The sequence below is a fragment of the Scyliorhinus torazame genome, chromosome 2, assembly GCF_047496885.1.
Source record: "Scyliorhinus torazame isolate Kashiwa2021f chromosome 2, sScyTor2.1, whole genome shotgun sequence".
In the NCBI taxonomy this organism is placed as follows: Eukaryota; Metazoa; Chordata; class Chondrichthyes; order Carcharhiniformes; family Scyliorhinidae; genus Scyliorhinus; species Scyliorhinus torazame.
The window spans coordinates 20894651-20908521 of record NC_092708.1 but is presented as its reverse complement, the minus strand read 5'-3'; the positions used below and the strand labels follow the sequence as shown (position 1 = coordinate 20908521).

General features: G+C 49.3%; 1 protein-coding gene across 2 annotated transcripts in view; it reads right to left on the bottom strand.

The window, feature by feature from the left end:
• Window positions 1-13871, bottom strand: part of cfap65 (cilia and flagella associated protein 65) — a 243182-nt gene that overhangs the window by 74168 nt on the left and 155143 nt on the right. For both annotated transcript variants that reach the window (XM_072469307.1, XM_072469318.1), the window contains exons 22-24: window positions 13726-13836; window positions 12994-13185; window positions 147-305 (exon numbers count right to left, since the gene is read on the bottom strand). In XM_072469307.1, the coding sequence (XP_072325408.1) occupies window positions 147-305; window positions 12994-13185; window positions 13726-13836 (462 nt within the window). The remainder of the gene's footprint in view (window positions 1-146; window positions 306-12993; window positions 13186-13725; window positions 13837-13871) is intronic.

The window sequence follows — 13871 nt, the reverse complement described above, 5'->3', positions numbered from 1 at the left end:
CCCCTCTCCCCCTCCTCCTCCCCCCCTCCCCCCTCCCCACCCTGCCCTTACTGGGCTCACAGAGAACATGCACCAGATAGGGTTTTAAGGCGGCCCTTGAAATAGAGAGTTAATCTGAATAGACGGATAGTCAGTCAAACTCTCACCTGCCCGAGGACTGGTGCTCGTTGAATGGCTGGAGCCCCAAAGTATGAAGACGGATCATTGAAAAAGGCAGAGTTACCGAGGGCCCGCTTGTCATAGCCAATTCCCGTGAAGGTCACCAAGGCAGAATCACCATTCAGGATATGAATGGGAACATTCACCTAGAGAAAAGACAGTGTCGAAATCCAATTAATTGGAAGACATGCAAAACCAAAACATATTCTCAATTCAAGAAGGGAAGTTGACGACCCACAGTCACGGAGTGAGCTACAACAGTCAATGAGTATTTGATATTCCATTCAAATACCAATGCAGAACACATATGGCGAGTCAATCACCAAGGTAAAGAGAACGACTTTGACGTTTAGTGTGTTGCCAATCAAATGTTAACCTGTTTTTCTCTCTGATTATTTCTAGTATTTCCTTTTATTATTTCATATTTCCAGCCTTTCTGGTTGTCTTTGTCTCATGCCAGAATGATTATAATAGGATTCATATTGTGAATGCAGTGCGACTATCACCCCTACACCTAAAGCACATGTTGGGCATGAGCCCGAATACTTGAAATGACACAGACTTGAATTGGATGGAATATTACAAAACAGAAACAGGCCATTCAGCCCAGCTGGTCGGTGCTGCTCTCCATGCTCCACACGAGCCTCCTCCCTAATTCGTCTCACCCTATCAGCAGATTCTTCTATTTTTCTTCATCCTTAATATGCTTATGTAGCTTCCCCTTAAGTGTATCCATGCCATTGGCTTCAACTACTCCCGCTGGTGGCAATATTCTGAGCTTTCCAATTAAACAACTACTTTAGTTCTGTCTTCACGGAGAAAGACACAAATAGCTTCCCAGAAATACTAAGGAACCATGGGCGAAATTCTCCTACCCGCCCCGCCACATTTCTGCCCCGACCGGCCGGCGGGAGTCTCCGTAACACCGGCCGGTCAATGGGGTTTCCCATTGTGGGGCAGCCCCACGCCGTCGGGAAACCCCCGGGCGCCGGCAAAACGGAGACTCCCGCCGGCGGAGAATGACGCCCCATGGGTCTGGCGAGAAGGAGGACTTGAAGAAAATTAGTATCACTAAAGAAATAGAGCTGGATAAATTAATGGGCTTGAAAGCCATAAATGCGTTGGTTGTCATCTTTCAAAATTCTGTCGATTCTGGAACAGTCCCGGCAGATTGGGGGGGGTGGTGGTGGCAAATGTAACTCCACGATTTAAAAAAGGAGGGAGGGAGAAAACAGGGAATTACAGACCGGTTGGCCTGACATCAGGAGTAGGGAAAATGCTGGTGCCTATTATAAAGGATGCAATAACGGGACACTTAGAAAATATCAATGGGGTTAGACAAAGCCAACATGGATTTATGAAAGGAAAATCATGAACTGGAGTTTTTTGAGGATGTAACTAGTAAAAGAGATAAGGGAGGACCAGTGGATGTGGTGTATTTGGATTTTCCCAGAAGGCTTTTGATAAAAGTCCCACATAAGATGTTAGTGTGCAAAATCAAAGCACACAGGATGAGAGGTAAGGATTGAGAATTGGTTAGCGGACAGGAAAGGGAGCAAGAATAAATGGGTCTTTTTTTGAAATGGCAGGCAGTGACTAGTGGGCCCCTGCAGGGGTCAGTGCTTGGGGCCCAACTCTTCACAATATACGTCAATAATTTGGATGAGGGAATCAAAAGTAATATTTCCAAGTTTGATGGCGACACAAAATTTGGTGGGAATATGAATGGTGGTGAGGATGTTAAAAAGGCTTAAAGGCAATTTAGACATTTTGAGTGCGTGGGCAAATACATGGCAGATGCAGTATAACATGGATAAATATGAAGTCGTCTAGTTCGGATGGAGAAACAGAATTTCAGAGTATTATTCTAATGGTGATAGATTGGGAAATGTTGATGTAGAAAGGGTGTCCTAGTACAACAGTGACTGAAAGCAAACATGCAGGTACAGCAAGCACCTAGGAAGGTAAATGTCATGTTGGCCTTCATTGCAAGAGGACTTGAGTACAGGAGCAAGGATGTCTTACTGCAGCTGTACAGGGGCTTGGTGAGGCCACACCAAGGGAATCCAGCAAATATTCACCAAACTGATGGCTAATGGGAAGGCAGGATTGTTGTATGCGGAGAGATGAGATGAACTGTGCCTGTATTCACTGGAATTTAGACGAATGAGAGGCGTTCAAATTAAGCCGTATAACATTCTGACAGGGTTGTACAGACTGGATGCAGAGGTGTTTCCTCTGGCTGAGGGGATCAAGACCAAAGGGTCGCAGTCTCAGGATACAGTCTGGGCCATCTAAGACTGAGATAAGGGAAAACTTCTTCACTCAGAGGCTGGTGAACCTTCGCTACCACAGAAGGTTGGTGGAGGCCATATCATTGAATATATTTAGGAAGGAAATAGATAGATTTCTGGTCTCTAAAGGTATCAGGGGCATGTGGAGAGCTGAGAGTATGGTGATGAGATAGAGCATCAGCTATAATCATGTTGTATAGCAGAGCAGGCTCAAGGGGCTGAATGGCCTAGTTCAGCTCCTATTTTCTTTGCTATGTTCTAATTGACCCTTATTTTCTCTTCTCATGGTACAAACTGCAAATGGTGCTCCTGAAAGGAAAGACCACTTCCTGGCACTCATATTTGTTACCTTGCTCTCAACTTCTTTAAGCTTTGAATGCCAAGTAATAGCCTGGCTTTCGCTGTTCTCTTCACCGACGGTTACCCAGGGAAGGTTTATCGGCTCGTAAGCAGAGATTTTGAGTTTGGCGGCACCTAATCCATACGGCATTTACGAGGAGGGCTAGTAGCTTCTTCATCTATCTTTATTACGAGACGAGTGGACAACTGTCTGAAATTCACCCCAATACAATTGTTTTGGTGCAAATTTCATTGAGGAAATCTGTAAAAGCGGAATCTGTGGAAGAGTAGGGTTTCATTGGCAGCAACTTTGAGTTTTACGCATTTAAGTCTACGTGTGTAGATGCTAATGTTGCTGTCAGTTTTACCCTGTAGCAGGTGTTGACAGCCTCACTGTTATTAGTAGCAACATACAAGCCAATGGGTCGGAACCTCTGAGCCCCCGGGCAATAACTAGAGGTTCCCAGTGCAAACTTCCAATGGGAAATTGCCGTGCACTGGGAACAGTGATTTAAATTGCAAACTTGAGATGGTTCTGGGTTCTGATTGTGTCACATCAACAGTAACCCAGAAAACGTTAGAAGAATTAAAGTGACTTCTAGCCTCTGGGTAACTATTGTAGAGGCCCAGAGGTGGCGCAGTGGTTAGCACTGCTGCCTCACGCCGCCGAGCACTCAGGTTCGACCCGGCCCTGGGTCACTGTCCATGTGGAGTTTGCACATTCTCGTGGGTCTCACCCCCACAACCCATAGATGTGCAGCTTAGGTGGATTGGCCATGCAAAATTACCCTTTAATTGGAAAACAAATTGGGTACTCTAAATTTATTTTAAAAAACCATTGTGGAGGCCCACACTGATCTCTACCCCTCATGCCCCGACAACTGCCCACCATGAGACTCACCCCCCCCCCCCTACACCGCTACCGCGCCCCCCGCCATTGGGACTCTTTCACCCACAGACTTACATTATACCCGGACCTTAGCAACCGGTGCTGTAATAGAGGGCCATGGCTTCCTTGTGTCCAACTCTGAAGACCTCAATGGAAGGCCCTGGGAGTACGATGCCCGACACATTTCATGCCTTACCTGAGTTGGAAGGTTGGGCGAGATAAGATCGATAAGAGTTTGAAGGTAAGAAAGTAGGAACGGAATGGCAATCCGACTCTGCTTGCCACTCCGTGGGGCATCATAGAGTAATAATCTGTTTAGTAATATCAGGATCTGACGGTGACAAGTTTTGAATGAGAACAGATTTGGCTGAGCAGGTATTGCTCTTGCCACTGAGTCAGGGGATTGTGGGTTTAAAACCCACTCCAGAGACAAGCACAAATCCATACTGCCGCTGTTGTGCACCAGTGCAGGAGTGCTGCAGTGTGGCAGCTGCTGTCCTTCAGATGAAGTGCACACAGCGGTCTAACCAATGTTTTGGATAAGTTCTTCCTTACTTCTTTACTCTATCCACACATTACAAAACCCCAAATTCTTCCAGCTTTTCAACAGAATTATCTACCTGCATTTTGGGCCCCACACCTCAGGAAGGACATACTGGCAGTGGAGCGGGTCCAGCGGAGATTCACACGGATGATCCCAGGAATGGTAGGCCTAACATATGATGAACGTCTGAGGATCCTGGGATTATATTCATTGGAGTTTAGGAGGTTGAGGGGAGATCTAATAGAAACTTACAAGATAATGAATGGCTTAGATAGGGTGGATGTAGGGAAGTTGTTTCCATTAGCAGAGGAGACGATGAACCCGGGGGCACAGCCTTAGAATAAAAGGGAGTCACTTTAAAACAGAGATGAGGAGAAATTTCTTCAGCCAGCGAGTGGTGGGTCTGTGGAATTCATTGCCACAAGAGGGCGGTGGAGGCCGGGACGTTGAGTGTCTTTAAGACAGAAGTTGATCAATTCTTGATTTCTCGAGGAATTAAGGGCTATGGAGAGAGAGTGGGTAAATGGAGTTGAAATCAGCCATGATTGAATGGTGGAGTGGACTCGATGGGCCGAATGGCCTTACTTCCGCTCCTATGTCTTATGGTCTTATTACAATTTTCAACAAATTGAATATTTGACCATCTATTCACCCTCTGTAAACTTGAGCTCATCCAAAACACTTCTGACCTTATCCTAACTCACACAAAGCCCATAGTGGGATGTCGCTCACTTCTGGCGGGGGGGGGTCTTGCCAGCAATCGGAGAAGAAGCCCTTTCAAACGATTGGAAGGAGGGGGGGTGAACATTGCCAGCGATTGGAGGGGGGCTACTGCAGTCTTATTCTGAGATCCGGGCGCCTCTGAGCAACGAGCTCAGGCCTGCCCCTCTCGAGGCCAGCACTAATCCCCTCTCCAAAGAAGTTTTGAAGTGCCGCTGAACCCCACTTCGGCAGTACTGCTAGCGGGAAAAACGGTGCGTTTCCCACTGGTGGCATCACTCAGAGCAGATTCGAGAGAATCGCAGCCCAGGCCTGATGTTTGTCATCCCCCTGTGATGCACGATCAATGACCACTAAAGCAAGGTTGTAGTCCAACTGAAAGCTTTAATAAGCTAGATGTTTCCCCCAGCAGCTCAGGTGCAGAATGAAGGGTGCTGGGGCTGCACAGGCTCTTATACCCTGCCTAGAAGGGCGGAGCTACCATACAGCTTGACCAATAGGAAGCATACAATTTCTACCAATGGTGTTCCAGCATTACCAGGTACCGTAATACCTCGACTATCACATTCACCCCCTGTTAAATAGGAGTCCGGCAGGGGCGGTGGCCTGATACTACAAACATGGCAACGTGGTAGAATTAGTTATGGAGGCACCGTAATACCTCCGTACAGCGTTTTGTAACTATTTACAATTCTAGTAACTATTTACAATTTATAATTTAAATTTACAATTTAAAATGAATCAATCAGTGGATCGGGGCCCTGGTCGTCCTCTGTGATCGTTGGAGCTTCGGTGGTGACTCCGGTGGAGGCTCGGGCGTCTGTGGCTCCGGGTGTGTGTCCTCGATATCTGTGGCAGCTTTGACACCCCTAGACGGCGCTGGTGGGGAAAACGGTTGACCTGGGAAGGGAGCGCCTGCGGGGTGCGTTGGTGGGTGGGGAAGGACCGGCGGGACCGGCGGAAGGACCGATCCACCTGTAAGGTGCCCTGGTGGAGGGGAGGGTGGGACTGGTGGCTGGGGTGTGCGTGAGGCTCCGGCGGGTGCCAGGTCTTGTAGGGAGACCGTATCTTGTCGGCCGTCGGGGTAAGCGACGTAGGCGTACTGGGGGTTAGCGTGGAGAAGATGGACCCTCTCGACCAATGGATCCGACTTGTTCGCCCGCACGTGTTTTCGGAGCAGGATGGGTCCGGGGATTGCCAGCCAGGTTGGGAGCGTGGTCCCAGAGGAGGACATGCTGGGGAAGACAAGGAGACGTTCGTGAGGTGTCTGGTTGGTTGTGGTACAAAGCAGTGACCGGATTGGATGGAGGGCATCCGGGAGGACTTCCTGCCAGCGGGAGACTGGGAGATTCCTGGACCGTAGAGCCAGTAGGACGGTCTTCCAGACCGTTCCGTTCTCCCTCTCTACCTGTCCGTTACCCTGGGGGTTGTAACTGGTCGTCCTGCTCGAGATGATGCCCTTGTTGAGCAGGAGTTGACGCGGTTCGTCGCTCATAAAGGAGGACCCCCTATCACTATGAATGTAGGCGGGGAACCCGAACAGTGCAAAGATGCTATGGAGGGCCTTGATGACGGTGGTTGCGGTCATGTCGGGGCAGGGGATGGCAAATGGGAACCGGGAGTACTCATCAATCACGTTCAGGAAGTACGTGTTGCAGTCGGTGGAGGGGAGGGGGCCTTTGAAGTCCATGCTGAAGCGTTCAAAGGGACGGGGGGCCTTTATCAGGTGCGCTTTCTCTGGCCGGTAGAAGTGCGGTTTGCACTCTGCGCAGATTTGACAATCCCTGGTGGCTGTCCTGACCTCCTCGATGGAGTAGGCCAGGTTGCGGGTCTTGATAAAGTGGAAAAAGCGAGTGACCCCCCCGGGTGGCAGAGGTCCTCGTGGAGGGCTCGGAGGCGGTCCACTTGTGCGGTGGCACATGCGCCGCGGGACAGGGCGACAGGAGGCTCGTTTAGCTTCCCGGGACGATACAAGATCTCGTAGTTGTAGATGGAGAGTTCAATCCTCCACCGCAAGATCTTATCGTTTTTTATCTTGCCCCGCTGTGCATTATCAAACATGAAAGCAACCGACCGTTGGTCAGTGAGGAGAGTGAATCTCCTGCCGGCCAGGTAATGCCTCCAATGTCGCACAGCTTCTACTATGGCCTGGGCCTCCTTTTCGACTGAGGAGTGGCGGATTTCGGAAGCATGGAGGGTACACGAGAAGAAGGCCACGGGCCTGCTCACTTGGGTGAGGGTGGCCGCCAGAGCTACGTCAGACACGTCGCTCTTGACCTGGAAGGGGAGGGACTCGTCAATGGCGTGCATCGTGGCCTTTGCAATGTCCGTTTTGATGCCTCAATCGACAGGGGAAAAACTGTGGGTTGGATCAGGGACGGGACTTGTCCGCATAGTTGGGGACCCACTGGGCGTAGTAACTGAAAAACTCTAGGCAGCGCTTCAGGGCCTTGGAGCAGTGAGGGAGGGGGAGATCCATAAGGGGGCGCATGCGTTCAGGGTCGGGGCCTATAACTCTATTTTGCACTACATAGCCGAGGATGGCTAGGCGGTCGGTACTAAACACGCATTTATCCTTATTGTATGTAAGGTTAAGGATCTTTGCGGTCTGGAGGAATTTTCGGACGTTGGTGTCGTGGTTCTGCTGGTCGTGGCCGCAGATGGTGAAATTATCGAGATATGGGAGTGTGGCCCGTAAACCGTACCGGTCAACCAATTAGTCCATCTCGCGCTGGAAGACCGAGGCCCCGTTGGTGACACCGACGGGAACCCTTAAGAAGTGGTAGAGCTGTCCATCTGCCTCGAAGGCAGTGTATTTGCGGTCACTAGTGCGGGTGGGGAGCTGGTGGTAGGCGGACTTGAGATCCACTGTGGAGAAGACCTTGTAATGCGCGATCCTGTTTACCAGGTCGGATATGCGGGGGAGAGGGTACGTGTCCAGCTGTGTAAACCTGTTGATGGTCTGACTGTAGTCGATGGCCATCCTGTGCTTCTCCCCGGTCTTTACCACCACTACTTGAGCTCTCCAGGGGCTGTTGCTAGCTTCAATGACTCCTTCCCTCAGTAGTCTTTGGATATCTGACCTAATAAAGATCCGGTCATGGGCACTGTACCGTCTGCTCCTGGTGGCAACGGGTTTGCAATTCGGGGTGAGGTTCGCAAACAGGGAAGGCAGGTCGACCTTGAGGGTCGCGAGGCCGCAGACAGTGAGGGGGGTTTAGGGCCGCCGAATTTGAACGTTAGACTTTGGAGATTACACTGTAAGTCTAAACCTAGGAGTGTGGCCGTGCAGAGGTGGGGAAGGACGTTGAGCCGGTAATTTTTAAACTCCCTTCCCTGGACTGTGATGTTTGCTACACAAAACCCCTTCATCTCTACTGAGTGGGAACCGGAGGCCAGGGAGATTTTTTGATTAACGGGGTGGACGAGGAGAGAACAGCGCCTTACCGTGTCGGGGTGTATGAAGCTCTCCGTGCTCCCAGAGTCGATTAGGTAGGTCGTCTCGTGCCCATTGATAAATACAGTCGTTTTAGCAGTTGAGAATGTTCGAGGCTGGGACTGATCCAGACACACTGAGGCTAATCGCAGCAGTTGAGTGTTCTCTTCGGGCAGTGTGTGGTCAGCCGAGCTGGGGTCCTGGGGGTCCATCCAAGATGGCGGCTCCCATTGGTCGCACATGGCTGGGGGTGCACAAAATGACGGCGCCAATCCCTCTAATGTGGCGTCCGCGGGACAAGATGGCGGCGCCCGGGGGCCGGGCGTGGCCCTGGAGTAGGAAGATTGCGGCACCCGCTGGCCGCACGGGGACCGTGGAGAGGTTTGTGGTGGTGGTCCACCGTCGTCGCGGCGACCGCACGGGCCTGGCACACCACCACTTAATGGCCCTTTTTACCGCATCCCTTGCAGGTGGATGCACGGGCCGGGCAGCGCTGGCGGGGGTGCTTGGCCTGCCCGCAAAAGTAGAAGCGGAGCTCCCGGGGTTGCCAGGCCGCCTTACAGCACAAGCTTGTGGGGGGATAGAGGATGTCTCGGGGTCGGCTGCAGAGGGGTTCCACGCTGCCCAGGGGGCTGCCGTGCGGTCGGGAATGTCAGCGCGGGTGTTTCTGGAGGCCACATCCAGGGAGCCTGCGAGGAGCGTGCCTCCTTGAGACCTAGAGTGTCTTTTTCCAGCAATCGCTGGCGGATTTGGGAGGACAGCATACCTGCTATGAAAGCGTCCCGGACCAAGAGTTCAGTGTGTTCGCTCGCCGAAACTTGCGGGCAGCTGCAGTTTCTCCCCAACACCAGGGGTGCACGGTAGAATTCTTCCAGCGATTCTCCAGGGAGTTGTCGCCTCGTCGCTAGCAGATGTCGGGCATAGACCTGGTTTACCGGGCGAATATAATGTCCTTTTAGCAGCTCTATTGCCGCATCGAAGTCTTCCGCTTCCTCGATGAGGGTGTAAATTTCCGGGCTCACCCTCGAGTGCAGGACTTGCATTTTCTGTTCTCCCGTGGTGTGTTTTCGGCCGTTCCGAGATATCCTTTAAAACACGCCAGCCAGTGCTTGAAGATTGTCGCTGCGTTCGCCGCGTGGGGGCTGAGTTGCAGACACTCCGGCTTGATTCGGAGCTCCATCCTTTTAAATCTAGCTTATTAAATTGATGCATGATCAATGACCACTAAAACGAGGTTGTAGTCCAAATGAAGGTTTTAATAAGCTGGAGGTTTTCCCCAGCAGCTCAGGTACAGAATGAAGGCTGCTGGGGCGGCACGGGCTCTTATACCCCGCCTAGCAGGGCGGAGCTACCATACAGCTTGATCAATAGGAAGCATACAATTTCTACCAATGGAGTTCCAGCATTACCAGGTACCGTAATACCTCTGCGACCACACCCTGTTGGCAAAATAATTTGAATTTGAAAATCGCTAGAGGTCTCGAGTTTTATTTTTATTTTGTTTATAGACTTTAAGGGAATTTTTTTTTTAAATCGTGTTTCAAATCCATTCTTTTACTTTCTAAAATATTGGACATACTTGGCCTTGTGGTGGGGCGGGGAGAAATAAGAACAAAGAAAGAACAAAGAAAAGTACAGCACAGGATCAGGCCCTTCGGCCCTCCAAGCCGGCGCCGACCATGCTGCCCGTCTAAACTAAAATCTTCTGCACTTCCGGGGTCCGTATCCTTCTATTCCCATCCTATGAAATGAAATGAAATGAAAATCGCTTATTGTCACAAGTAGGCTTCAAATGAAGTTACCGTGAAAAGCCCCTAGTCGCCACATTCCGGCGCCTGTTCGGGGAGGCTGGTACGGGTACGGCTGGTACTATTCATGTATTTGTAAAGAACAAAGAACAAAGAAAATTACAGCACAGGTACAGGCCCTTGGTACTCAATGCCCCGGCCAATAAAGGCAAGCATGCAGTATGCCTTCTTGACTACCTTCTCCACCTGTGTTGCCCCTTTCAGTGACCTGTGGACCTGTACACCTAGATCTCTCTGACTTTCAATACTCTTAAGGGTTCTACCATTCACTGTATATTCCCGACCTGTATTAGACCTTCCAAAATGCATTACCTCACATTTGTCCGGATTAAACTCAATCTGCCATCTCGCCGCCCAAGTCTCCAAATGGTCTAAATCCTGCTGTACCCTCTGACAGTCCTCATCGCTATCCGCAATTCCACCAACCTTTGTGTCGTCTGCAAACTTACTAATCAGACCAGTTACATTTTCCTCCAAATTATTTGTATGTACTACGAACAGCAAAGGTCCCAGCACTGATCCCTGCGGAACACCACTAATCACAGCCCTCCAATCAGGAAAGCACCCTTCCATTGCTACTCTCTGCCTTCTATGACCTAGCCAGTTCTGTATCCATCTTGCCAGCTCCCCTCTGATCCGTGTGACTTCACCTTTTGTACCAGTCTGCCATGAGGGACCTTGTCAAAGGCCTTACTGAAGTCCATTTGGACAACATCCACTGCCCTACCTGCATCAATCATCTTTGTGACCTCCTCAAAAAACTCTATCAAGTTAGTAAGACACGACCTCCCCTTCACAAAACCGTGCTGCCTCTCGCTAATACAACCCCTTGCTTCCAAATGGGAGTAGATCCTGTCTCGAAGAATTCTCTCCAGTAATTTCCCTACCACTGACGTAAGGCTCACCGGCTGGTAATTCCCTGGATTATCCTTGCAACCCTTCTTAAACACAGGAACAACATTGGCTATTCTCCAGTCCTCCGGGACATCACCTGAAGACAGTGAGGATCCAAAGATTTCTGTCAAGGCCTCAGCAATTTCCTCTCTTGCCTCCTTCAGTATTCTGGGGTAGATCCCATCAGGCCCTGGGGACTTATCCACCTTAATATTTTTCAAGACACCCGACACCTCGTCTTTTTGGATCTCAATGTGACCCAGGCTATCTACACACCCTTCTCCCGACTCAACATCCACCAATTCCTTCTCTTTGGTAAATACTGATGCAAAGTATTCATTTAGTACCTCGACCCATTTCCTCTGGCACCACACATAGATTCCCTCCCCTGTCATTCAGTGGGCCAACCCTTTCCCTGGCTACCCTCTTGCTTTTTCTATACGTGTAAAAAGCCTTGGATTTTCCTTAACCCTATTTACCAATGACTTTTCGTGACCCCTTTTAGCCTTCGTGACTCCTTGCTTAAGTTCCTTCCTACTTTCCTTATATTCCACACAGGCTTCGGCTGTTCCCAGCCTTCTAGCCCTGACAAATGCCTCCTGTTACTTTTTGACGAGGCCTACAATATCCCTCGTTATCCAAGGATCGCGAAATTGGCCATATTTATCCTTCTTCCTCAGACGAACATGACGGTCCTGAATTCATTTCAACTGACATTTGAAAGCCTCCCACATGTCAGATGTTGATTTACCCTCAAACATCCGCCCTCAATCTATGTTCTTCAGTTCACGCCTAATATTGTTACAATTAGCCTTCCCCCAATTTAGCACATTCACCCTAGGACCACTCTTATCCTTGTCCACCAGCACTTTAAAACGTACTGAATTGTGGTCACGTTGCCGAAATGCTCCCCGACTGAAACCTCTACCACCTGGCCGGGCTCATTCCCCAACACAAGGTCCAGTACAGCCCTAGTTGGACTATCTACATATTGTTTTCAGAAGCCCTCCTGGATGCTCCTTACAAACTCTGCCTCATCCAAGCCGCTAATACTAAGTGAGTCCCAATCAATATTCGGGAAGTTAAAGTCTCCCATCACAACAACCCTTTTGCTTTTACTCCTTTCCAAAATCTGTCTACCTATCTGCTCCTCTATCTCCCGCTGGCTGTTGGGAGGCCTGTAGTTAACCCCCAACATTGTTACTGCACCCTTCTTATTCCTGATCTCTACCCATCTTGTCTCGCTACCCTCAGAGGTGTCCTCCCGCAGTATAGTTGTGATATTCTCCCTAACCAGTAGCGCAAGTCCTCCACCCCTTTTACATCCCCCTCTATCCTGCCTGAAACATCTAAATCCTAGAATGTTTAGCTGCCAATCCTGTCCTTCCCTCAACCAGGTCTCTATAATTGCAACAACATCATAGTTCGAAGTATTAATCCAAGCTCTAAGTTCATCTGCGTAACCTGTTATACTTCTTGCATTAAAACATATGCACTTCAGTCCCGCTGTTTTCAGCAACATCTCCCTGTCTGCTCTTCCTCAGAGCAATAGTTGCCCTATTTCCTACTTCTCCCTCAATGTTTTCACCTTCTGACCTATTGCTCCGGTACCCACCTCGCTGCCATACTAGTTTAAACCCTCCCGTAGTCAAATGTAGCCAAAAATCCACAAACTCATCCAGTGGAGGGCATCACATATAAAGAAGCATATATACAGAGGTATTCAGACACAGGCTTACCATGTCCCAGAGAGAGGGCACAATAATCTCCACTCCTAAACACACACACCCTCCACCCCCGTGAGGCCACTTCAAAGGGGCATAGTTTGCTGTAAAGTGTTTTGGAATGTCCTGGGACCAAAAACATTGGCACTAAATTAAAGTCTTTCTTTCTCTTGAGTAGTTACGTACCGAATAGGATCGAGCCTCAAGTGGCGAGAAAATCCACTCAATGTAAGCTGTCATCCCGGGCATGATCTCTCCACGTGGATTCAGGCACTGAAAGATGGGATGATCGTAATTCTGCTCCTGAGCGTCTTTCACGGAATCTAGCTGGATGTCGTATATCACCCGCACTGAGCCACCATTGTACATCTCGTAGATCTGTGGTGAGCGTGAGATACAAGGAAAGGGCTGAACATACAGTGTCACACCAATTGTTAGCCACCCACTAACCCATTCCAGAGGGCCCTGGGATTGTCACCTCTCGGAGGACGTATTCCTGAAAGTTTTAGTTCCACAATGTCCTAAACTCCCTCTGCCTTGGCCTCCAATGTCCCTCCATTGTTCTCTGCAAAATTGCCCATTGCATATCCCACCTTCCAGTGGCAATTAGAAATTGATCAGGCAGAGCAGGGTCTTCAAGGGAGAGGCAGGTTAGGGAAGAGACGCCAAAATGGAGCCGGGATAAATGGTTAAATTATACTGTTTTTTTTTAAAAAATCAGTTATGTTTCAACATTTAATTACCATTCCACCCCCCCACTGTGTTTTACAAATGAATTAATCCAATACAAATGAAATATTAGATAGTCAATTACATGATCTGCATTCAAAATTATAATACAAATGCGAAATGCGCATTTACTCGCACCAAACCACGTTGATTGAACTCACCTGTAAGAAAAGCTTGGGACTCACTCACCTGCTTGGGAGGGTTGGAGGTACTGATACAAACAGGTGCAAATTTATGATGAGTGACAAGGAAGTGAATGTAACAACGATCTTTGGGCACTGTGATACCAATGAAATTTAACTGGAAGGAGACAAAAGTGACATAACAAATCATTG